Source organism: Patiria miniata, unplaced genomic scaffold, assembly GCF_015706575.1.
Source record: "Patiria miniata isolate m_02_andy unplaced genomic scaffold, ASM1570657v1 HiC_scaffold_24, whole genome shotgun sequence".
NCBI lineage: Eukaryota > Metazoa > Echinodermata > Asteroidea > Valvatida > Asterinidae > Patiria > Patiria miniata.
In genome coordinates this window covers 4,202,868-4,229,737 of record NW_024037063.1, presented here as the reverse complement: position 1 = coordinate 4,229,737, position 26,870 = coordinate 4,202,868, and the positions used below count along the sequence as shown (strand labels likewise).

Below are 26,870 nucleotides of genomic sequence, written 5' to 3'. Positions count from 1 at the left end.
TTGCAATACTGGGAACGAACACGAACATTCATTCAAGTACTCCTTTTCTGATTTTTCACATCATTATTACTTTGTTTTTGAAGTATAACAATAAGTTATTCAAACTCTGCGGAAAATCCCTCTGATCTGTCCCGAGACAGACACACAGACCTCTAGTTTTTAAAAAAAAATTCTGGTAATAAAAACACAAGTTAAAATGTGAGCAGCCACTGGATACCAGTTGCCTGATGATGTCAACTGGCTGAAGATGCAACACAAGCTTTGCTAGATGCTCCAGGTGAGTTCAAGTACCACGGTTCTTGACACTGATACATCAAGCCCATAAAAAAAAACACTATTACCAGGGATGATATTGTCAATTAAAACAAAAGTATGAAAATTGGAATAAAGACCTAGATGCATCTTTTGTTCAAAAGTGATAATGTCTTTACTCTCAGATTCAAGGAGCTTGATTTCAGACTAATGTCTGAAAATGTTATGCATTTACGTAACTCATTTCAAAATTAGCCACTGTGATCATTATTGATAAAATAGTCCCCATCATCGATATTGTCACAATTGCAAACCCTCATTTAAATTCACTATTAATCTCGGATCACACTTACCCCAAATTTTATAACTGGAAATCCAATCCACAAAACACAAAGTGTACATTCAAAAAAAAAAAGTACTTTGTACATAGTAGCCTTTATACACACTTTCACAGGTACGGCAAACACCTACATTGATTTTCATTCTCACTTTCTGTAAGGTAAACATCAAAGCTTTTGAAAGCTTGATGAACTTTCACTTTGATTAGAGTACACTGCACTTAAACCCCTGTCTTTTATAGGTAAACAATAGGAATAATTAAGGGCAATTCCATTGAATTATAAGCCTCAATGCCAAAACAAAAAGAATCCAAATACATACATGGATGTACTAACAATGAAACGTGTATACCGTTTTGAAGCTTATTATCTGCACTTAATTGAAATGGAAGATATTTCTAACATTGTTCAACAGTTCAACTGTTGCCTTTAATTTAAACATTAATTAACAAATACACAAAAATATCAATACCTCCAACACCATGGTGTTTGAAGCTGATTTCTACTACAGCAAAAAAGTGGACGAATAATCTCTTTTTAAAATCATTGCAGTATTACTAACAGATGCATTTTGTCAGAATTAAAATCCTCTACGTGATTGCATGTAACTTATAATAAACACCCTGTTGGATTGTAAAAAATGTACATGTGCGTCTGACACCGTGGACCTTTCAAGGTCTTTGACACACATTTGGCCACATTTTAGAGAGAATATTGTTGTATTGAAATTGTATACCAAGTTTCTTGGTATTTCGGTATTTTAACAACGTCATGCAGTATTGCTTGGTATCAATTGTCATTATCAGGGGTGTGAGTGACCACTGATAAAAATAGCTGAAAACAGCTGGAAAAGGTGTTTAAAAAAAATGAATTTTGGAGATCTCCTATACTTTTGTACACAGCAAGTGAGGGAAAAAGCTGAAAAAAAGCTGAAGATCCAAAACCAAAAAAGCTGAAATCAGCTTTAAAGGTGAGATTTTCTCCTGCATTATATGGGTATTACACGTATATTGAAATATATAGTCCAAGCCTAATTGTAACCTTCCCAACGTAACCTAAATGGTAATCCCTCTTTATATATTAATTACCGATGACCGAATTCTGGAGGCAGATATTCCTGACTTAGGGCCCCAGCTACACGTATATCTATAGAGCAGGTGGAGACAGCAGACTTTCCCCTTCTGAGCCCCATCATGTTACCTCTTGATCTGTCTGAAAGATGCCCATGCATCCATCACACAACTCTCCCCAGACAATGATATTGCAACATTCATATTAAAAAAAATAAGTGCTTTGAGAATTATAAAAGGCATTAGATTATAGACAAGAAATATAAACGGTCATCTGGAATGAATTTGCAAAGCATTTTAAAGAGTTTCGGGGAAAATACTGAGGATTCTAAATACATGCACATGTCAAGTAAATGAAGCTTGAAATGGCATATTAGTTAATATAAAAAAACCTCAGACAATATGAACTATAAGCGGAAATATTATTGTCTGTCAGATAATCAGTGTCAAAAATTGATTCTCAGTTATTTTCAGGCAGATTGATGATAAACAGGCAAACAATTATCAGTTGGTGACAAATAGTTTGGAGAACATAATGAATTACAGCAGTGAAAACAGGAATTTTCATTTGGTCTAGATGCATGTGCTTGTTTCAATTTACTGTACATGTACTGTACATGTACATGTAAAACTGCATTGAAAGTCAACCCATCAATATTACACACATAGGCCTAATTATGAGAACTCAATTAGCGTTAATTGAAGTGACATGTGTGGTAAATGTACGTATTAATGCATAAATAAAAATGAAATTTGAATCTTCATCTTTCAAGTCTTGCATTAATGAATCTACGGTACATGCATGCATATTTATTTTGCACAATGATGACAATGCAGTAACGTACTTCTGCAACAAGACAGACACATTTTTCTTTTCTGTTTTTTTTCCTTCATTTTATCCGAGTTTAGTAAATCACTTCAATCAATACCTGACTTTGCATACATTTTTGTAAAAACATGATGAACTTTATCTTTCACAAGGTACGTAGATTAAATTAAGAAATTCTTTATCAAATTTATGCAAAATTAAATGTACATGCTTTTCTGGAATCCATTAATTATTTACACGTATATTTTCTGTTCCAATATCTTGCCATCCCCAATTGACAACCCCCCCCCCTCATTATAATACATGTCTGTGTGCGGCAGAGAATTTTCCGAAAATATAAAACAGACTGTGCTTGAGACTGTAGGTCACATGCATCAGAATTCAGACGGCATTCGGATAACATGGGCTATCATATTCCTTGAGGCAGCTCTGAATAAACAGGATTGAGGGGGGGGGTAGGGGGAGTAGGGCAGTGCAGGGACATTTAGAATGAGCAGAGATTATCAGATGATCAGATGATCAACTAATTTTTGGAAATCCAGTAAATTGTATTTTATCATCATTTTGTCATTGCATTAGTTTAGTTGTGTATCTTTCATGACACCTGTAGTGTCATATTACTGAAATTTGTAATATTTATAGTTATTATAATAAATGTTTGTACAAAGTAATTGCCTGTGACAATTACAGTTTCAAATTGAGTACAAAGTGGATGAAAATGGTAATAAGTCAAAAGCAGGAAACAAAAAGAAAAGTGCAAACAAAAAATTCTGATATTGTGCTGAAAAATAAAACCAAGAAAAGGGGCATTCATTTAAATGCTCTACATATTCACTTCAAATAATGGAAAGAAAGAGCATTTCACAAACTTCGTAATCAATATTCTGGGCTCTACCTTCGTCGTCTTCGGATGGTGACATCAGTTTGGGCGTGGCACCGGGCGTGCTCGTTGTCATGTCAGCCAGCTCCCGCAGGCACAACCACTCCCCGTCCACCGACACCCGAAAGTTGCACAAATAGATGGTGTCCGTCATGGCGGCCCCCGGCTGCCCCTCCGCCTCAGGCAGATCGGCATCCATCTTGTGTCCAAAAGCTTTATGCACAGGCTAGTACTAACAGAACCAGAGTGGAGTTCAACTCTGCTGGCTATTTCTTCGTGTAGAGTAAAAACTGACGAGAAAGTGCCCCTTCGACGTGAATGCGCAAGAATTTCAAGAGAGGTGGCAGAAATTCTCATGTCATCTTAAAGTGACCTCCTGACATTTTGAGTCGTCTAGAATCACTCACTTTGTCGCTGTGTTCTCGTGGCTATTGTGGACAAAACCAAAATGAATGCTATACGCAGACGGATGCCCACTATCACATTACAGATCTGAGAATAGAATATATTCTTCTCCGACAGTGTGCTTTGTAGTAGGAACAGTTCTAGTTTCGAGGAATAAGGCAGGACTACAAGATGTACACATACAAACAACGATGAATTCACAAATTTGTGATCAGCTCAATGCATGTCACGTGACAGCGACGGTTTCAAGCTTGACCTTTATATCAACGGGAGGCGGGGTCATGAATATCGACAAAAACAGGGGAATTGTAATCCAGGCGCCCCTGATATTCCCAAGTCCGCAGCCGCAGGCGCAGGACTTTGCTGGCAAAGTGGATTACCGTGGCAACGCTGACGACAAACACGGTGAGGGTGAGAGGGAGGAATAGCCACAGCATCAAGCCTCGATGACGTGGCTCACATCAGCAGAGCTAGCATCCTTTATTTAAAGGTGTGGAGAGCTAACAGACATCCAGCCAGGTGTACTGTTAAACATGTGCAGACATTTATCTCTTCACATTAATGTCAAGTATCTAGGATAATACGTACATACAGCACATTCATGTCATGATCAATGTACATTGTACATCCAATCATCTACATGTACATGTACATGTTTATGTACTGCATCACTCTGCACCAACTGTACAAATGTACCCTATTGTACATGAACATGTGGAAAAGGTGCACTCCCACTTTCACTAATGCACAGATCCACGCATGTGTGCCTAGCTACTACTGTCTTGCACTGAAGTACTGGAGAACCATCTCCCACATAATCATCTGGAAAAACACTTCATCCGGAGCCCACAATCTCCATTTCTCATCTCCGTTTCAAAAAGCTGTTCACTGATGAGCAGTCATCCAATTAACATTCAGAGCTTCTTAGAGAGAGAGACAGGAAATTGAAAAATGTAGGTCCACCTTGCCGAAACGAGGAGGGTGGTTTGAGAGGAGGAACAGGGTTGAGTGCTCCTTGGCTAATTATGCTCGCCAATAGTCAAGTCAGGTCTGTGCATGCGGCCATGAGAACACGGGCTGATCTTAATGCGTGGCGTGATCGGAATATATGCACTTTGATCTCGGCTGGGTTAGGGAGAAGGCCTTGGCATCAGTGACTGAGTGATGGTCTTGGACTAGACAGACGAAACTCTGACGTGAAACCGAGCTCGCGACTAATCGTCCGCAAGACTGTGCGCATACCAATATTCAGACCTGTCATTTCAAATAACGCTATCAATTTGCTACATTTACAATTTGAGAGTAGGAATAAAACTGGCAATGAAAAAGGGCCAATATAAGAAAAGGAAAAAGCTATCCAAGGGGGGGGGGGGAGGAAAGGGCACAAAGAATGAGTGACTTTGCTTTGCCATAAAAAAGGTTACAGCCACTTAAAGTTTGAGAAATTTACAGAATTGTTAACAAGTCTAAGAAAGTTCAATTGTTGAGTTAATTTCCAAAAAAAACATGCATATCATGATGAGAAAATCATTTTTTTTTCATATTTGCAAATTATACTTATTAAATCCTCAACAACTTACATGTAGGCATTATTTGTTTCGATGGCAACATTTTATCAATCTACCTGTGGCATGAATATGTTTACATTAATAAATATTCCAATCTTACCACACATCTATCAATGCCGCCTTAATAAGTCAAGACAGGGCCGTCAATTTCAGAACGTGTGCTGCATTTAATTAAGAGCATTTTAAATGACACGCATGTGTAATGGATACGTCAAGACGTCAACCCTTTGCATTAATAATGTGCAACCGTTTAATGTCAAGGAATGTACATGTACATGTACAGCCTCTAAGGGAAATCTTCATACATATATGTACATGTGCATTCATGTCATTTGTATTGTGCCTACCAGCGTATGTTCACACTTAAATTCAGTTGAACGACGTGCTTTCAACAAAATAAAACACAGATTTATGTACATGTATTTGGGTAATTCTATAAATTTGGGGTCCACAAGTGTGACACTGTAGTGTCCCTGCTACACCTGAGATTTGTGAAATTTGCCATACAGGTACCATTAAAATTGACTTCAAACTATTTTTATTTGTCATGTTTGTTGGGCAGGAATTTTGCTTTTCATAATCTCTCTTGAGGATAGAAGGCATTAACGAATGTGTTCTGAATTTACAAAATCTTATTTCTGGGACACAAAAAAAAAACACTTCGGACCCAAAATTTATGGAATGCCCATGAAAGTACTTAAAATTAAGACAGGAACATGTACATGTACCAGTATAAGATTTGCCTGTGAAATAGTGACTGCGGTTTTGTCTTTTCTGTATTGGGTGGAAGCTGCAATCTTGCATTTAGTTTAGGAATAAGGTCACCCAAAAAGCATCACAGATGACCAAGCTAGGTATTCGGATATCCAAATGAGGCATGAGGGGCCCGCAGGCATGGGAAGGATTGACAATTTCAAGATGAAAACTGGAACTACATGTTCCGACCAGCACTCATTTTGAATAGTTAATAAACTCCCAATTAAAAAACAATCTGGATCAAATAGCAGACAAGAGAAAGCATTTATGAAACCTGTTGGTCACCTCTAAGAAATTTTGGTTTTGAAACATATCACAAAGTTTTGGTTGACTGAATCAATTTCATGTAATGGGAACACAATAGAGCACACAGATCTTGATAGTAATAAACCGGATAAAACCGAAAGTAAATTCAAGATCAGTAAAATGCAAATAAAAGTAAAAATGAAAGTAAATGCAAAAAAAATGTAATACCCTGGTTTCGGTTTTCCTTGCCGAAGCAATAGCATCCTGCACATTTATTTCCATTAGTTTGGAAAGCAAAAGATTAAGATTTGAATTATGAGAGCCTTGAGAGGGCAATACACACTTAGAAAGTAGTTTGAATTATTTATATATTTTTATACAGGCATCTACTATTGGAGGAAAATGAACATAACGGTATGTGACAGGGAATAAAATTAGTATGCGAGGCACGTGCATGAACATGAAGGATTCCTGTCGGCACATTCTCAATGCCACTTGGAAGCCGCTGTGTGCATGTGATTTGCAAAGAGGAGCCTGACAAATCTTGATGGGCTGTTCCACTTCAAGCATAGGGGTTGTCTTGTTTGGAGGTGGCGTGTTCTGATCCATATGGTTTAAAAAAAATCTGAGTGTAATCAATCTTCTTTAAAGGTCATACCGGTACACAACATTTGCAAACATTAAACACAAAATTTACCAAATTATTATGAAATACCTTACTGGACTGTAAGTGAATATTAGTCTCAAGCATCCTGTGAAATCATGGCAACCTGGTGTGCTGTCATTTTCAAGAAAAGTGGAATTTTTGTATCAATTTCCAACGATGGTCAGCCGACCATCATTGGAAAAAAACTGACTTTTTTTCAAATACTGCCCCAAAATTACCAAATTTAGTTACCGGTAGTCCACAATTTGTTTGCAATGAGTTGCACATCCGTGAACGGATGCAAGCCAGCTAGTCTGGTTCCCTGACTTGACAATTCCCCAACTTCTATAATTTGCACCGTTTCGTAGGGTCAGGGAACCAGACTACAAAAACAGCATCTTTGCTTGGTTTTCTTTTGGGGGGAGGGGGGGGGGGGGTGGGGAACGGGAAAAAAGCACCTACCTCCTTTATTTTTTCTAAAAGGCCAGACGAGAAACTAGTTTGTTTTTACTCGGCAAGGGTTTCACAAACACCAGATTAATTCCTCTTCGTAAAAATCATTATTTTTTCATAATGCACTGCTCATCAAGACCAATATTTATTTTCACATATTCACATGATGCATGGTGAATGTTTGCAGTACTGGCTAGTAGTGGCAGTCATCCGAAAGGGCAAGATTGCCGTTTGCGACGATCATCAATTTTTGATGGACTTGACACTCAATAAAACATTATGAAAAGAGCCAGCAAAAATCCAAAGTGTATGGTAATTCGGGGGGAGGGGGGGGGGGAGTGATTTAAAAGAAAAACACATTTAATTACAAAGATACAATTAGGGCCAAAGAAAAAAGTGCTGTGTTTTTAGTACTCCAACTGACCCGAAACATTTTTGGTGTACATTGGGTCAACAGTTGATCTTTTTAAAATTTTCTTGGTGATTTTTTTTTTTTTAATCATAGACATGAATTGTTTTGGAAGAGAAATATTCTCCAACTCACAGACTGGAATACTTTAAGTAGATGCATATGCAGCAAAGTACCTCTTAAAAGTATACATCTATTTGTCCAGTTGTCCTACATTATGTACATTTATACATACATGTACATGTATGTATGTACATGCAGTGTGCATGGGTACACCTGTGTAAATGGCAATGTAACAGGAAATGCAACATTAATTTTGGGGCCTAGTTTATCCCTCTTTGAGTTCCTGCAAAGAAAAGGCATCACCAATGTACTTTGATAGTTGTCCTCCCCCAACCACCATCTCTCTAACAACACTCCTCCCTAGCACCCACCCCCAACCATTTTGACCAATCAGCGGGGGCTTTCTATGTCGGGTCATTCATCCGTTGTCGCGTCTAGACATGGATAAAAAACAAAAACGCTAGACACAGCAACAAAGGCTGTTGTCACGTGCTCTGTGTACTGTGTTATGTTATGCGACACGCGCCCTGCTGTGGCTGTATTACAAAACACTGCATTCGAATTGACCAATCACAGTTTTAGTCCTGATTTGGGAATGAAATGACGTCACAATTTTAGTAAAATCGACTCCGATTGGCTGGCACGCGGCTTGCATATTTCTGCATGTTTAGACATATCAGACGTTATACAGGAGACTTGGCTCCGTGGATAACAGGTGATACTCAGACTAGTACCTACCTATATCGCCCAAATGTCAGGGGAGAAAACAAATTCACTTTGCAATATATTTCAGAGTATAATCAACAGAGGGCGCCAGATAGATTCTACACAAAAACAAGGCTGAAAAAAGAAATTTTTATTCTTTTGCCTTTATCTTGCTTTATCAACTAACTTTAAAGAGGTCATAAAATGAATTTTAAACTAAACCATAATTTGTGCAAATATTCATTCCTGTGAAGTGTATAAAAGACCCTTTCCTTACATTTTCAAAATGTAAATTCTTTCTAATGTGATTTTAAAATGTTAATTCTACCTAATCTCTTTAGAGACATCAATAAAGACCTAGATTAGATGACAAACAACTTAGTTAAAGTCAGCATTTCAATGACGAAGAAACCGCTGCTTTAAATCCCTGTTGCTGCTAAATGTTCAATATGTCATTGTTATTGTTCATTTTTCAGAAACTGTTTTTCCTTTCAAAATTGCATTAACCAAAACTATGGATCTATCTTTTTGTAAATTCTATCTGCCACTGCCAGCCTAATGAAAGCAGGGGTTACAGAGAAACTATGCAACGTACTTAGACTCCAGAATTGGTTACATGTACTTCATTCAAAAGTGAATGTAAGTCAACTTTCATGACATCATCATTGGATGGTTATACCAAAATCATAATAAATTCATTTCAATTCAAGTTTATTTAGAAGAAATCAACAACATGTACTGCACTTTGGTTTCCTCTAAATTCTGCATGGATGATTACAGCCTAATCCGCCTTTATTTTTACACAAATAACATGCTACATACATGCTATTGAAAACTACATGGATCATGCCCATGAAAATCGAGTTGAAAATATATCAATTGCCATTTGAAGTGGATATTGGCTAGCTGCAAAAAAAAAAGAAAAAAAAAAGGCCCTCATGCTCTTCCTTTCGAAAAAAAACACACGGATATATCAGAATATGACATAAAACAGTCGTATACAATCTGGATGGTATTGTGGGGTTGGGGACACGATCCAAATAATATCTTGAAGTGACCGCATGGTGGCGATGTTTAAGCCAGGAAGAAAATGTGTATGCATGAGGCAATGAAAAGACAGTTGTTTTGGTTGACATGTGGATAACAAAGGTCTCCTAAGTTTCAGCCAAAATATACGTAAGTAGTTAATATCTCTGGTTTTATTTATCATTCAAGTACTGGAAAATGTTCAGCAACTATTATTATCCAGGTTTTAAGACAGTTCTCGCTGTTTTGAGGAATATATTGCAAATGACATGGTTCTGAAAGAGATGTGCAATAGCTAGATCATGGTCATGACTGCTGTGCATGCCATGAACTGATCACGAAGTGAATAAATACAATTTTTACAAACCTGCTCTTTTACTTTTTGAAATTACTCTCCCCGATTTTCTGACATCGCCACCTCCACTTGAACTTTCAACTGCACTGAAGCTTACAATAGATGCTTTAGAATTCTTTGCAGTTTTGCTCTTGGGTCTGTGAACAATCTCTTCGTCTTCTGCAGCAGGATTTGATGGAGGTACGCCAGCTCTCAGTGCTGTGGAGGCCGCCATTTTGTGTGTCCTTGATGGAATTTCTCCGGTTGGACTACTGGTGGCGCTTTCCTTATTTTACGTCCAGTCTGGTGCTTGCATGGGTGCTTGGTGGTAACCAGACTCCATTATAAGTTTGCACGTGGAGGCTCTATTAAAAAAAAATGTAAAAACGCAGTTGATGTAGAAAGAACGTTTCGTTAGTGAGTGGTTCACCCTTTGATCGAAAGAGTTATCAGTTGGAAATCATTAAATAAAGAACTGAGTATGTAGCTACTTTTCCCCTTCGTTTTCATGTTGATATGGGATTGGGAATGAAAAACTTTCTGGCTTTTTAAATTAAATTACGTTTCTGACAGTACAGACATGACATTGTTTTTGACGAGGCAAACCAATCTCAGCAATTTGTACACAAAACTATTTTATGAACCAGTCAAAATGTTGATTCACAATAAGTTCATTTGTTTCCGCCTTTTTTTCAGTTTCACATTGGAACTGTAAGTGTAAGAGTAGGACCAAGACAGAGCCAGTTTCATTAATAGTCACCAACCAATCAGAATTAAGATCATATTTAAACTTGACACAGGCTCTCACATCCAATCAGATTCATTCTTTCATCAGTCTTAGACTTACGTATGACTCACTAAGTCTTTAGTCATCATTAACTTAAGAGTAAGAGTTAGGCTTAGCCCTAGGCCTAGCCTAGAGTTAGTGAATATATTTATTTCCACTTTCCAGATAATTTCATTTTGATGAATGGATTGTCAGAAATAGTAACTTTTGAAAGATGTTTGAATGATTTCATTTCCCTATTTTAGTGTTTATGCACTGCATTTAATTGGGGGAGGGGATCAAGGACAACGGTTAAAAACTTGTTCTTCAAAATACTAAAATAACAGCTAGCTGACTGGTTGTGTGGAACAGATAGATAACTTTCAAAAAGAATTGTGGAAATATCAAAAGTGAAATCATGTGTGAGTTTTTAATGTCCGGTTTGAATAAAATCTCTGCTTTATTTCCTTTGCAGTGTTTTTCATGAGCACGATCTTGACCAAAGATGGATCCATTTCAGAGAATTTTAACAACAGACACAGGAAGCGAGTGGGACACTTTGCATGAAAGTGACAATGAAAGCGAGCGATACTCCAGCGGAGACGAAATTGGTGAAATAGAGGAGGCCCTCCTGCAAAGAATACACTATGCTGAGGACTGCGGTGAGGACTTCGACTCCGCCCCCACAGAAGGAATTACAGATACATTCCTACACTTCAGAGGAGACCATGTCGCCCAAATCACAGTCGCAAATCTCGACATTGAATCAGAAAGGACGAATGTCAACACCGAGAAAAAAGATGTGGTTAACATTCCTGTGAAAGGGGAGAGTCTGACGTCTGTTAAGGTTGAGAAAAGTTGGGAACCTGCGAGTGATAGTCCCTTGACTGTTTCAGATGATTCCACAAATGTAAGAGAGTCTTCCAAGAAGCAAATGGCAACACTAAAAAATGAGAGTCCCATTTGGAACAGACACGGTTCTGATTCGGAGAGTGAGTCTAAATATAAGGCTATCAAGTCCAGAAAGACGTCTAGCAAAAAAGCAGGAAACAATTCCAATTCGGTGATTGATATTTCTTCTAGTAGTGATGGGACAAAGGATTGGTCGGGGGAAAATGAAAAAATGAAGAACTTGGTGAGAAGCGATGTCGATATTGTCTCAATCAATTGCAGAGAAGGCGATTCAGATGTGGGCTCAGTTAGCGACTCTGAGATTGTTTTCACGGACCAAATATCCGAGAAGCCAGAACAGTCCATACCACCAATGACAAAACGCCAGTGGCGGAAATCAAAAGAAGATCCTAGCATTCCAGCCGAAGCCTCAAAGAAGATGAAACTGAAAAGAACTGTTGCAGAATTGAGAACCATTTTAGACGAGGTGAAGGACAGCTCCAGCGAAGATGATTTGTCTGACATGATGGTGATTGAATCGCATAGCGAAGATGAAGCATTAGATGTGAACTACGATTCCACCCCCGCAGAGGGGAGGGGTTACAATCAGGTGAGGTCATGAGGTCATACAAGTTCAAAAGGTCGTACAAGGTCATGTAGTTTTGTGTTTGATTTCTACTTCGACATTGAGGCACAGGATATCTTTAAAAGATTCACATCCCACACAAACGTGTTTGCAGTACTTTGCCAAAAGGTCGTAATTCTATTTGTTAATTAATTCACCTATTCCGTTTCTTCCTATGGGTTGCAGGATCAGTCTTATGAGCGCAGCAGATCCAGAGGGCGCTATTACCAAGAGCCGGAAAATTGGCCGCGTTACAAGTGCTACAGCTGTTTGGAGTTCGGTCACATGACCAGGGACTGTCCGAAACCAAGAGTACGTAATGCCAAAAATTTAAGGAAAACCTTAATTACAATATCGCTAAACTTTTTTAACATTTATAAACAAAAACATATTTGCGTCAATTTTGTTTTGCCATTTCCATGTTCTTTACAGCAACGAAAGGTAGTGACGTGTGTGCTGTGTGGTACCCAGGGTCACAATGACCGACAATGCCCTGATGCCCTATGCTTCATTTGTAGTGAGCCTGGGCACCAGGCTAGAGAATGCCCCAATAAGAAACTACAGTACCTGACTTGCCATCGTTGTTCAATGAAGGGACATACAGTACAGGTAGGAACTATTTTCAAGTTTTTTCATTATCAATTTAATGTTTTAAGTACTTTTTTCTGAGTGCTTTTCAAGAGCTTTTGAGGAGAAACCTCACAAGCTTGCTGTAGTGGAACTTCAAAAAAGACATTCACTTCATTTTTCTGTATCTAATCAAACTCTTTTTATAAAATAGAAAGTTTAGTACTCCTGTAACTCCCTAGGGGGTGTGCAAAATCGTATTGAAATTGGAGGATTCAGGACTGTTAGGGCTATTATCAATTTGCAAAGGCCTTTTAAATATTTTAGTGCCGATTTTTAACGTTATTAAGATTTCACGACAAATTTGGTGCATTATGAAAAATATGAAGTTGATCATTTCATGAAACTGTGATCATTTATAGTCTAAGTAATTTTGCTTTTCGTTTTTTTTCTTCTAGCAATGTCCTGATAGATGGCGCCAGTATCACCTGACAGTAAGTGTCGAAAATCCATTTCAATATTTTATGCTATGTGCAGTAGACTTGGCTCCTATTGTTAAACTTCTGACACCACAGTAAAGCCTGGCTGATTCTACAACGCTAAAACGGCTGATCACCACAAAGCCAATTGTGTTAGGCCGAGTAAAAAAAAAAATGGTTTCTCGTCCGGGGTTTTTGAAAAAAGGGAGGTAGCGAGGCTTTTTATTTTAAATTTTTTTCAAGATGACCGCCTTTTCAAAATGTCCTGCAACTGTTGGTGTTCCACTGTTCAAAGACACTTTTAAAGATGAAAGACAAGTTGGACAAGAGAACTGAACATATTTACAGTGTCATTTAGAGTTGTATTGGTATTGGTATTTATTTTCCGATGAATTTGTAGACTTTTCGGTGTTTTTCTACTACATTTTTCAAAAATAAAAAATAATAAAAAAAATCCAGGCGGCCTCCAAAAGGGAAGCGGGCGGGGACGAGAAACTTGTTTTTTTTTTTTTACTTCGCCTTATGAGCTTGTTAAGCAGGTGGAATACTCATACATGTAGAGTGTTTCTTTCTGGGTATAGACAGAGCCGGGCAAGATCCAATTTGAAGAATCAAGGAAGGAAAACCAGCAGTTACTGGCAGTGAACGGCAAAGTGTTCTGCTACAACTGCAGTAAAGAAGGTCACTTTGGACACGTAAGTACTCTGATCAGTCCAAAAATCTTAGCCCCTCAATGTTACTCTGCCCAGGAGTCAATGGGTACCTGTGAGGGCAGAGATGGTTATTGTGGTAGATATTAGCTGCTTGGCACTGAAATGGCAGCATTGAGCTGTATTCTCCCCAGGGAGCTGAGATGGTATTAGGAATGTTTCATTGACCCAATGAGCAGGGTAATAATGATGTAGCGTCTTGAGCACCAATATTGGTGGATACATGCGCTTTATAAATATACATAATTATTATTATTGTTCTGTAGTCGGAAGTTCAAAGCCATCAGTAATCGGTTTCTACAGGATAATTTTTAAAACAAAATGCATATTGAATTTCTGTTCATTTTATGGCTCCTTTAATCTTCCAGGAATGCTGGGAAGAGCCCATGAACAGACGTGCCCCACTGATCCTGCCCTACGTGGTCCGATACGACCAGATCCCACGCAGGTTTTGGAAGGTACAGATGGATGCTACCGAGCCGCCGGAAAATGCCAGAGGGTTCAACGACCGTGGACCTGATGCGGGGGTAGACGTTATAGCGCCCTCCATGCCTCCCAAGAAGGAGAGGAAGAAAACAAGAATGAAACGACTAAGAGCAGGTGAGTAATTACTCTCTGAATGAGTTCTTGAGTTTGACTTTGAGTAAAATGAAGTATTGTGTACGATCCCTTCCAGCTTCATGCCCAGCAAACGATCCAGGCTATGCTAGAAGTGGATATTTCTGTTGTTGCATAAATCTACTTGTTCTTTTTCCCCAAGTTGACAGTGATAAAGTGTTTTGCCAGTGACTGTCAAAAACCCCATGCTTGTTTTTTTTTACAGGATTTCAATTTAGTGAAAAATGTTTTGTAAAAAGGGGGCAAAGAAACAGATCATCTTGTAGTGAGTGGTTGCCATTTTTACCGTTACATAGTCCTATTCTGTACCAGTGCCACTGATAATGTAATCATTTTGATAACACATGTTTTGTATCATCACGTTCTTTTCAGCCATAAATTATCCAGTTTGTTTCCAATTTGTTTTCTGGTTTTTCATTCTGTCTTCATTAGAAAAACTTGCCGCGGCGGTAGCAGTAGCAGCAGCAGCAGCAGCAGCCCTAAATCAAGACAAGGAGACTAAAGAGCCCTCCACATCCAAGAAGAAGGGAAAGAAAGCCAAGAAGAGAAAGCTGGAACAGACGGGTGAGAACGTCAAGACATGTTGGGGAAAGTTGTCCTCATCGATGTGGCTATTAACCTGACCTCCCTAGGCCTTTTTGCTAGGATTTAGCCTCAATCCTGCAAAATCCTCCAATTGGCCTCATGGAAAAATAGCATATAGCCTCAATCCTGCAAATTCCTCCATTATTTCTTGAATATGGTCCGTGGAGGGATGACCACTGCCTGAATCCTGCCAAATCCTGTGGCAGTGACTGTCAATATGTTGAGGCTTGGCCAGTGACATCCTGGAGCAGTACGGAGGATTTCAAGCATAATCCAGGCCTATATTTATGCTGAGCAAAAACAGCACAAGGTCAAAAGACCTTGACAAAGTGCATCCTACGACATCAGTAACTCACTTTTGCCATGTAACCTCAATCCTGAAAATTCCTCCACTTTGACAATAAAAGAGGATTTTGAAGGATTCAGGGCAGTTAGGGTTAAAGTCAGACGAGGGTTAGTAGCTCATTAGACAGCAACAGTTCAATTTGATTTTTTTTTTTTTTGTTCAACAGAATCGATAGCCGTGGACAGCAATGATCACGTCGATGAACAAGTCATCAAGAAGTGTCGGAAGAAGAACAAAGAAGAGCTTGAAGCCGATAAGGTAAGATGATGAAAATCACATTTTTCCCCTTGGTTTTTCCTCTGAATTCTGCTGTCAAGATTTATCACCTAAAATCTTACAACTCCAAAAGGCTATAATGATGTGTTAAGGTAGCGTCCATCATTTGTAATTTGTGCATTATGTCCGTTTGAAGCAACAAAAGTGCTCAAAATCTCAAGAAGGGCGCTGAACAACTAACCTGATGAAGTTTCAGCTCAGTGAATGCTGTATATTCCGAGAAAACAATATTTTATAGGATCTCGATTTCAAATCAAAAGTTGCTGAGTCATATTTTGAATTGGGCCTAAATTAAAAAAACGAACTGCTAACGGAAATTTTCAACGATGTGTCTTTTCATTGATTTCTTCAAAATGCCTGCTTACCGGGAAGAATAATTTCACAGGGAGTTTTGTCCCTTACCATCTTTAAACCAAGTATACTTTTCAACAACTTTACTTTTCAGCTAGCTGCAAATGATGGACTGTACCTTTAAGAAAGGCTTCATGGAAATTATTTGAATAGGTCATCCTCTTTGACCCTAGCTCATTTTGGCTTATTTAGATACCACATAACACCCTTTTGGGGGTTCGTTACTCTCATCATGAAAATGTATACATATCACTTAATGCCACATAGTAATTGTATGGGCATGGACTTCTGCACCCGTTACATGTACAGTATACCACAAGTTGCAGTGAGGAAAAGCAGTAGTTACCGGAGTTGGCAGCTTGCCATTTGTCAGTGTCGTTGGTTGTGTGGCACTAGTCAGTCACCATGTCGGACGTGCCATGGGGCCAATGATCCCACCCAAAAGTCACGATCCTTGAAACTTTTCTTACTAACAGAAGCTACGAAAAGAGTTGGCAACCGTCCCCAGGGCTGAGAGAAAACGGATAATTAGGAAGAAACACGTAAAAAGCAAATGGGAGGCCCTCAAAAGAGAAGAAATTCTGACCGACTACGAAGAAACCGAGGAGTATGTCCGGAAAGGGGGACACATCCTAAGAAAGAGAAACAATTCGGTGAGGGAGGCGATTGCAATACAACTGGCACAGCCACGGGTGGAAACACAAACGGCACCTGTGGGGAAAAAGAAGAAAAAGAAACCAAAACAGTCGAGGAGTGAAAAAAGGGCCTGGAAGAAATATCAACAGGAACAGAGGTTGCAACAGCAACAGCAGCAACAGGTCTCTTTCAACTTCACTTTTGAACAGTTTCCCGAGCTGGAGCGAAAGTTTGTCACGCAAAATCAGGACAATCAACAACAGCAGTTCCATCAAGAAGTATATTTCAGCTCCACGCCTGTCGTTAATCAGAGCAAAGGTGGAGGTGCCAAGAAGAACAGACGGAAACCAACACAGAAAACAAAAGGCGGAGGACCCAACGTTGGGCATACAAACTTCCAAGGTTAGTTTTAATTGCAAAATGTGGGTTCGGGGCCAACTTTGAAACTTGGCTATTTCTAGAAATAGTTCTACTGAGTAGAACTAGAAGTTGTACAAGGCCTCCTTGTGCCTTCCACAGGTTCCAGCACTATTATGAATGTCATATCCTGACACGCATTTGGAAACCACTTAGCCCATGTGTTTTTGGAAGAAATGAATGATATTTTCAGTGAGATAAATCGTTGTCCCTCCAAAATCCAGAAGGTCTCTGAAGATTTTGCAGGAATTCAAAAAAGGTTCAGCCTTACCACCCTGTTACCATTTGATACCAAAAGAGTGATTGATTTTGGACAATTAAGGATGGCTCCGAGAAAACATGCCAGAAGAGATGGGTTACTGAAGATGGCCATTCATATTTTAATTGTACAAATGTTGCTATCCATACCAACAGGTTATAATCCTCAGCTCAACATACCCACGGCCCCCGATCAAACATCCACCAAACCAATGTCCAAGAGGCAGCAGAAGAAGCGAGAGTATTACAGGAGACTGGAACTGAAGTGGGCGCAAAAGCAAGCAACCAGGCCAAGTTTCAAGTCGGAGCGTGGATTCAAAGTGGAGCCCAAGTACTAACGGCAGTATTGGGAGGCTTTCGACGCTAATTATAAGGCCCGTCTCAATTCTCATCTGGGACGAGTTCCGGACAAGTTGCGGGCAGAATTGTTAACTTTTTAAGGCAGAAGCTCTGCATTTGTCCCAAACAATTTTCATTAGCGGCTGCTTAAATCACCAATGATAACTTCATTGTGAGAAGATTGTGGGGAAGTTGTTCAGAATCCTGCAACTTATACCTGGTATAATGACCACTACTTATTCGGAACTTGTCCTAGATATGTCTTGAGTTGGAACATGAGGCAATTTTTACAGGCAACTTGAAGGCCATCGAATGCACTTCCAAGCCAAAACAGTGTTTGGGAAAAAAACAGGTGCATTTTCAACTTTTGATGGAAAGACCTCGGGAAAAAAAAACAGGAATTAAAATTAAGCTGTTTGCCTTTCAATTGCCTCATGTGACACAATTCTAACTAAAGGCCATGTCAAAGCTTCTTTTGGGGACATGAAAAGTAATTGATACATTTGAACATATTTGTAACCCATCATTATGTGATCCCCAAGCCTTGATAGTTTGTTCCTAGAGTAAGAACTCAATGTGATGAAATTGTTACATCTGGGCAATGTGAAATTTATTGACCGGTTTTGCTTCTGTAAATATAACTTAATTGAAACAATTATTTGTTTGCCCATATATTTATGGTAAAAGTTGTTTAGCAACCTATATTTTGATGAAAGCTCCATAAAGCTTCATACAAATATAGGCAGAGATTTGTTCATTTTTTTTTTCATATAAAAAATATCATTATTACAGACCACTTCAATAAACAATTGCGGTAATAATTCAGAAAATATTTTATTTTAGTGGATGGCTGCAAATTAATGGTTAGAACTTTAAACATAAAATGGTAAACCTAATCTTTAATTTTTTTTGTCTTTCTTTTTTGCTGGAGTTGGGATCATGGTTGATCACTTTTTCATGGCACACTCGCATAAATGGGTTAATTTTCACTAATGGAAAATGCTAGATTGCAGACAAAGTATGATTCACGTACCTATACATGTCACATAGAATAAAGCGCATGTAATGTTTTTTGTGCGTGCTTTGCCATTCACAAATTTATGCAGTCTTTTCCAGCAATTAAAACTGCACACTAGTGCTCAAGTTATTCACTCGAATGTTTGAAATTATTTGCTTTATTTTTTCCGTTTACATTTCACCTTTACCTGGGCCAATTTTGCCGGGGAAAAATTAAAAGCTGCATTACAAACGAGTTGATGGGAAGTGGCTGTAGGCCGGGTTTTGTCCCGTTTTGGTTAAAAATGCAAGGCTAACCTCTAACAGTTTTGAAATTTTTATAAAAATGGAGTTTTGTCCCGTTTTTGTTAAAAAGCAAGGCTAACCCCTTACCAGTTTGAAATTTGAATAAAAATTGAGTTTTGTCCCGTTTTTGCAAAAATGCAAGGCTAACCCCTTATCATTTTGAAATTTGGATAAAAATTGAGTTTTGTCCCGTTTTGTCAAAAATGCAAGGCTTGCCCCTTACATTTTTGAATTTTGATAAAAAATGAGTTTTGTCCTTTTTTTGTTAAAAATGCAAGGCTAACCCCTTATCATTTTGAAATTTGGATAAAAATTGAGTTTTGTCCCATTTTGGCAAAAAATGCAAGGCTAACCCCTTACAGTTTTGAAATTTGAAAAAAAAATTGAGTTTGTCCCGTTTTGTCAAAAATGCAAGGCTTACCCCCTACAATTTTGAATTATGATAAAAATTTAGTTTTGTCCCGTTTTGTTGAAAATGCAAGGCTAACCCCTTACAGTTTTGAATTTTGATAAAAATTTAGTTTTGTCCTGTTTTGTTAAAAATGCAAGGCTAACCCCTAACCATTTTGAAATTTGGATAAAAATTGAGTTTTGTCCCGTTTTGTCAAAAATGCAAGGCTAACGCCTCACCATTTTGAAATTTGGATAAAAATTGAGTTTTGTCCCGTTTTGTCAAAAATGCAAGGCTTGCCCCTTACAATTTTGAATTTTGATAAAAATTTAGTTTTGTCCCGTTTTGTCAAAAATGCAAGGCTAACCCCTTACAGTTTTGAATTTTGATACAAATTTAGTTTTGTCCTGTTTTTGTTAAAAATGCAAGGCTAACCCCTTGCCATTTTGAAATTTCGATGAAAATGGAGTTTTGTCCCGTTTTGTCAAAAATGCAAGGCTAACCCCTTACCATTTTGAAATTTAGATACAAATGAGTTTGTCCCGTTTTTGCAAAAAAGATGCAAGGCTAACCCCCTACCATTTTGAAATTTTGATAGAAATTGAGTTTTGTCCCGTTTTTGCAAAAAATGCAAGGCTTACCCCTTACAGTTTTGAATTTTGATAAAAATTGAGTTTTGTCCTTTTTTCGTTAAAAATGCAAGGCTAACCCCTTATCATTTTGAAATTTGGATAAAAATTGAGTTTTGTCCCGTTTTGTCAAAAATGCAAGGCTTACCCCTTACAGTTTTGAAATTTGGATAAAATTTAGTTTTGTCCCGTTTTGTCAAAAATGCAAGGCTTACCCCTTACAATTTTGAATTTTGATACAAATTGAGTCTTGTCCCGTTTTGTCAAAAATGCAAGGCTAACCCCTTACAGTTTTGAATTTTGATAAAAATTTAGTTTTGTCCTGTTTTGTTAAAAATGCAAGGCTAACCCCTTATCATTTTGAAACTTTGATAAAAATTGAGTTTTGTCCCGTTTTGTCAAAAATGCAAGGCTAACCCTTTACCATTTTGAAATTTTGAGAAAAATTGAGTTTTGTCCCGTTTTTGCAAAAATGCAAGGCTAACCCCTTACAGTTTTGAATTTTGATAAAAATTTAGTTTTGTCCTGTTTTTTGTTAAAAATGCAAGGCTAACCCCTTATCATTTTGAAATTTGGATAAAAATTGAGTTTTGTCCCATTTTGTCAAAAATGCAAGGCTAACCCCTTACCATTTTGAAATATTGATAGAAATTGAGTTTTGTCCCGTTTTTGCTAAAATACAAGGCTAACCCCTTACAGTTTTTAATTTTGATAAAAATTGAGTTTTGTCCCGTTTTTGCAAAAATGCAAGGCTAACCCCTTACCTTTTTGAAATTTTGATAAAAATTCTTCTTTGGGTGAGAATTTCTCGAAAAGTCAATGTTAACCCACCAAAAAAATGAAAAGAAAATGAAAGAGGACATGTTGATCACCATATTTCTGTGCAACTTAAATACCCGTGAGAGTTCTGAGTATTTTTAAAAAAATTTTGAAGTAAGGGCATTTAGCACTAGTGTTTATGGGAATTTTAAAGCAGGGTTGCACCCGTAGCCAAGCACATGCGTGATTTTAACGGTGGCCATGAAGGACGCCCTCAACAAGTGGCGATCAAGGAAAGACTTTTATTTCATTACAAAATCAAACAAAACTCATTTTCCCTTAATTGTCTTGTACACGAAACAAAAGGCAAAGTTATATCTTGACAGACTTTTTTTTCTTCTTATTAGCATCAAAATTAAAGCCAGTTACCTACAGATATGTAATGCCTAACGAAAGAAATGTAGTGACGCCAATTTGCAAGTGTATAAACAACAAAAATTTAATGGTCATCTCACCTACCTTGTTTCTAAGATAATCATCGAGTCACAAAGTGAGCAAGCAAGGCGGGCGAAGAGCTATATGAAGTTAATCCACTGTCGAAGATGGAGGACGTATCAAGGATCAAAATTAGGACAAGACACGAAAATAACATTGATAATGGTTGATATTTGTCTAAAACAACTCCCTAGTATTTTTGTTAACCTGCTGTCGACCACTACATCGTCTGCACTGGCACTGCAAATTCAAAAATCCGCCACGTGCTAATGCATTGGTAGGTTGTATGCGCACGCTTGAGTACACGCAGGACCATTAATTTTTGGTAACAATAGGTAATTATCTTAACAATAGCAGACACACAAAAGTGCTTCTACGCACTGGTATTTGTCAAGTATCATCCAGTTTTAGAAATGGGGAGTCCACGTTTTATTTTAATTCCTCGTTTTTTTGCGCCTCCTTCCCTTCACTGCTTTAGACATGCCCTTGTGAAGTCATACGTCTGATCTTTAAAGCGTGAAACGTGTTTTTGCTAAAGAACGCAACTTTCGGTCTACCACGTTGTAAAATAAATCAATTTTCGTGACGCGTTTGATAAAATAGATCATTCTTTTTTGGACTCGACAAACCCACGCAGTAAAGACCGAGAAAAACAACTTAAACCCAAATACAAAATGTAGAGCCCATTTTGTTTTCGGTCAAAAATATAAAACCGGAAGTGGCGATGTTGCGGTATCTCTACTGCGACTCCCGTCACATTATTATCAAGTGCTAAACAGACTGTAAATATCCTGTGCAGTGGACTTTGGAGTGGAATTGTTTGAACAAACTTTGTGTGCAATCCATGTTGGCAAAATACCGGAGGTATTTCATAATTATTTGTTTGTTTTCAGTTGTTTTGTTTTTGGCGGTTACTTTGCTGGTGCGAATAACACCACGTGGATTTCTGTGAATTCGATGTTTGAGGTTTTGTTACCGACTGAACAATGGAATTGCACAATTTCAGTTGTTTGGAGGGGGGGGGGGGGATTACCAACTTTAGCCAATCAATGCCAGTTCAGTAAAGCTTACGAGCATGATGGCAGTAACTCTGGAATGCATGCTGTACAAAATATTGAACCTTTCAAGTGATCTTTTAATCCATCTGGATCTCATGATTTGACGCTATCGCATATCTTGGCTTCTTAATGCGTGAAATACTGTCAAGTCTCAGTTGTTTGGATTTCTGAGGTCTATATCGTGAGGTCTTTTTTAGGGTTTAGTCTCAAGTCAGACATTGTGAAATCTTAAGCATTATGGTCAAGTTCCAAGTTTCCAAGCTTCTGCAGGTTTAAAAAATATATATTTACGGTATAATCTCAACTCTTTATTTATTCAGTCTTTTATTGCCAAGTATCGTCCAACCTAAGAATGGAGCTCTTGGTGCAAACACACCCGACACTTCCATCAATAACCAAAGCAGCAATAAAAAGACGCACACTAGCTCACAAAGAACTCCTTGAAAATTAAATATTTATTTGCTTTACTGTACAAAAAAACTTGCAAGTGAAATTCTCATATAATATATATACAAATATAATTCAACTCAATAATTACACTATACAGCGACATGTAGGTGCAAAATGGCCACACATTTTTGTTTCTTGTTTGTTTTTACTCATGTACAAATCAATCCAAATAATATTGCATAATAATAGCTTCTTTTTTTTAGTTTCTTCACATCCAACATAAATATACAAACATGATCAATGAAAGACGAACATTTCTGTCTTGCTGTTCAACTTTATAGTCGAACCGACAATACTTTCTGGAAAGTAACGTTAATTTTTCACTAAATTTGATAATTGCAAAATGAATACAGTGGGCGAATTACAAAATCACAGTGATTTAAATAAATAAAGGGAAAATATTTAAACAGTCAAAACCTCTGCCTGGTCTTACTTTAAAAGACAGATGGCTAAAAATTTATATAAAAGGTAACACTCCTAAAAAATAATCGAGCGCCAAATATAAAGATCATAATGTTCTTGTTGAAAGGTTTAGACAAGAATGAGCCATGAGAAGAGTTTGCTTCCAGAGTCTGATAAATACTGCCTTTGAAATAAACTCTTCGTGCTTATATAGACTACCTCTACAAGAAATGCCCACTGATGCCTCAAATTACTCTCTTTACTTCCAATGTGTTCCCGATATCAACCAGTATAAACATAGATACCATTCCAACTCCCATAAAGCAATATTCTGGGGTCACGTGAGCATAGAAAAATCTGTTCCCAGTCCTTTTTTCACTTCATCTTGAAAACTGTTCTTGATTTTCTTACCAGTTCTGAAAGTCTTAATTGCTCCGTAGTTGTGGGAACATACACTCGTCTGTACGAGGTATTTGTGGGGACCGAAAATGCTGTGGCAGTGTGGGGACAGCAGAAAGTCCCCATAACTCGGTCCTAATTACCCTAACAATGAAAAACGTCCCCATAACGCTGTGTATAGGCAGGGCCAAGAGCTACACACAAATTTGCAAGCAAAACACCAAACAAGTTTGCTTTTCAAGAGCTGATACCATTACCTGCCAGTTGCCAACGTGGCCAGTTGCCAACCCTCACTAGCAGTATTAATTGACGAGAAAGAAGTTTGTTATGCATATTTCTACGAACAAAGTGCAAGAATTGCAGTCACCTAAAATGAATCGTTTAATAACAAACTTCCATTGTTTGCAAAGTTATACCAAAACGGGGAATAACAATTTGAATACAGAGGAAGTCCAGAGTCCTCTGGTTTGATCGGCTTTATCCGTGAATTCAATCAAAACAGCTGACAGTGTTTGTATTTCATTTAATTTTAGACCTTGCTCACGGAGTGCGTGTATTTTTGCATATCTACACACATCTGAAATACATAACATAGTACAGAGTAGAAAAGGAGTGCTTGTACGTGGGAATATGTCTGGCAAATATTCAGACTCAAATAGTCATTAATGTTGTCATTGGAGACTAAAAGCCGTACATGTATGCTTTCTGTCTCCCAGGTGGTAGACTGCCTGATACTGTGTACGGCAGTACAAGGTTCAAATCCCACTTTGGTCAATTTTAAATTCAAATGTGAGAGTGGGTAAAAAAAAAAAAAATTCTGCGGATGCCAAGTTACTTTTCAAACTCCACAATTGTAACATTGTAAACACGATTTCATTATCAAACATGGAATATGACTTGAAATAAATGTTTGCATTGAAATGCTTTCTAGGAAGAAAACGGATCCGTGCTATAGTTTTCAAATCAGGAAGAGAAGTGTTTGCGCTAATCTGCATAAGTGTTTTTTGTTGTCACTTGCATAATTATAGTGCATTGCGTCTGTGAATAACCTCTATTCACAACATTTCTTGGAGTTCCAACGTGCTTATGGGGAAGTGGGCACCGGTAGCAGTAACAAAAAAATTGCTGCAATGTGATCTTTTCTTTTGTTTCAAATGGAAGATCATTTGGAAATGAGGTTCGGGTTTCTTTTAGCAAGTGTGAAAAGGAGGATACTTCATCATGAATATTTTGTGCGGATCGTGGAATCCGTTATGTATAAGTTGACCGAATCAGCAGCAGGCTAGACATCCCCAAATTGGGACTAAAAAGACCACTGTATACTGTTATCAAAGTACAAGGATATTTTGCATCCAAACGTATTAACTACACGTGTAGGTAATCAAAAGTTTAACCTTTCTGCTTCCTTTTATGCATCCTTTGTGACAACAATCATCTTAGAAATCCGAGTAATAATTATTTTTCACTACAATCTTGCGACATCACGTGTCATTCATATATATTGTGTACATTTTACACAAGTGCCATTTTCCCCTATTCTTTAACTACTTACACCATACAACATACATGTACTCGACACACTCTTTATCAAAAACACTTTTTTTGGTCCATCACATGTTAACACCTTGTACTTCTTTTGCAGGTTTGTGCTGAAAAAAAATTCTGACGATGTAGAAAAGTGGTACATATTTAACACACAAGTAGGTCACCAAAATCACAACTGACAATACACTGAATACAGATACCTCTTCCACTTTACAAATGTTTGGAGCTTGAACTAGCACGACAAATACTGCCATATTGTACTCATTACTACTCTTTATAATGAATGCATCTTAGACATGACACGGTTCTTTTAGTAGAAATTGCCAATTTTGCCTTTTTAGTTTAATGAAGTAATGAATCTTTTTCTGAGCTGGTTGTTTTTGTGTCAGCAAAGACTCACAAAGACGGCAGCGACTGCACAAACTGTTGCTTTGACACAGCAAACTCTTTGAAAGAACGTTTTGTGTCTTGCAACATTCTTTCAAATTGTAAAGTACTAATTTTCTTCTCACAGATATCTAAGACAACAATTTCAAGTACAGATACCAGATACCATGTGAGAGATAATTGCAGCAAAAGTTTTTCTTTTTGTCATAGATTGAGATATTCATTAGAGCTTTCTACCTTCCGATCCTCACTGAACACCACAGCATCCACATCGGCAGTGAAATTGATTCCGGTGTCTTGGCCCATGGACTGTCTCCTGTTGGCTTCAATTTGGTTGTATTGGATACTAGAAGGAGCTGAGGATGTGCCACTGTTATCCGCCAGGGAGCGGGGGTTCTCCGTCATGAACTGGTTAAGGCTTTCGCTGAATTCCTCGTCATCTAGGATGTCCACTTCCACAGGGTTATCGATGCTTTCCATACGAGATTTCAGGCTAGCACGCCGCGCTACATTCTCCGGGTCGATGCTAGCATAGTTGTGCTTGTGGCGTGGCCGGGATATATCCAGCTTGACGGCACCCTCGGAGCCACCCCGCTTGCGCAGGAAGCGGTCCATGAAGCTCATGCTGGACTTCCGGTCTCGCGGAGGGGTTGCCGCAGTCCGAGCGGGACGCTCCCGCAGGCTCATGGTACGCTGACTGAAGCGCGTCGGAGAGAGTGCACTCACCTCCCCGCTCACTGTCGCCGAGCGTTTCAGTTTAGACTGCAAGAAAGAGGTCTTCTCCCCAGAGTGTAAGGGACTCTGAGGCATGGCCTGAATCACGGGGCTGGACTGCTGGCGAGACTGGAATCTTTTGAGCTTCTCCTCATACACTGGCTTCATGATGAGATAACCATCGCCCTCGGCATCCTCATCATCCTTAGGATCACGGCACCAGGCTGTGCCATCACCAGGTGTTGTGAACACAACAGAGGGATCTGTATTGCAGCGTTTCCGTCTCTGAACGTTCATGGTAGACTTATCCTCCAATGACCGGCCCTTTGTCTCATCTGTAACAAATAAAAGGTGGATATCACAATTTAAAATTTGTTCTACTGTAGTCAAAAGGCGAGCTTTGTAAGTTGTAATCATTGGATGTGCTTCATCAACCATCTCTTGGTAATTTGATCTACACAATTACCATCTTCCAAGGATGATCTGAAGTTGTAC

The 26,870-nt window shown here is 38.4% G+C and overlaps 3 protein-coding genes across 6 annotated transcripts in view; 1 reads left to right on the top strand and 2 right to left on the bottom strand.

The window, feature by feature from the left end:
* LOC119732432 (RUN and FYVE domain-containing protein 2-like) overlaps positions 1 to 21,655 on the bottom strand; it is a 30,255-nt gene extending 8,600 nt beyond the window's left edge. Inside the window, exons 1-2 of the mRNA XM_038205949.1 lie at positions 21,445 to 21,655; positions 10,014 to 10,345 (exon numbers count right to left, since the gene is read on the bottom strand). Coding sequence (XP_038061877.1) covers positions 10,014 to 10,215 — 202 coding nt within the window. The 5' untranslated portion in view covers positions 10,216 to 10,345; positions 21,445 to 21,655. The remainder of the gene's footprint in view (positions 1 to 10,013; positions 10,346 to 21,444) is intronic.
* On the top strand, positions 10,336 to 19,001 carry LOC119732431 (zinc finger CCHC domain-containing protein 7-like). 3 transcript variants are annotated; one of them, XM_038205948.1, is made up of 11 exons: positions 10,336 to 10,397; positions 11,222 to 12,247; positions 12,449 to 12,574; positions 12,695 to 12,871; positions 13,288 to 13,323; positions 13,890 to 14,003; positions 14,387 to 14,618; positions 15,069 to 15,200; positions 15,734 to 15,825; positions 16,671 to 17,232; positions 17,662 to 19,001. In XM_038205948.1, the coding sequence occupies exons 2-11, from the start codon at positions 11,252 to 11,254 to the stop codon at positions 17,841 to 17,843; spliced, it is 2,649 nt and encodes an 882-aa protein (XP_038061876.1). In that variant the 5' UTR covers positions 10,336 to 10,397; positions 11,222 to 11,251; the 3' UTR covers positions 17,844 to 19,001. The 3 variants fall into 3 exon arrangements, with proteins under 3 accessions (XP_038061876.1, XP_038061875.1, XP_038061874.1); XM_038205947.1 differs by having other exon boundaries at positions 10,345 to 10,459; positions 15,069 to 15,195; positions 15,729 to 15,825; XM_038205946.1 differs by having other exon boundaries at positions 10,345 to 10,459.
* A 1,260-nt stretch (positions 21,656 to 22,915) lies between the features above and the next one.
* Positions 22,916 to 26,870, bottom strand: part of LOC119732430 — a 30,948-nt gene continuing 26,993 nt past the window's right edge. For both annotated transcript variants that reach the window (XM_038205943.1, XM_038205945.1), the window contains exon 8: positions 22,916 to 26,710. In XM_038205943.1, the coding sequence (XP_038061871.1) occupies positions 25,866 to 26,710 (845 nt within the window). In that variant the 3' untranslated portion in view covers positions 22,916 to 25,865. The remainder of the gene's footprint in view (positions 26,711 to 26,870) is intronic.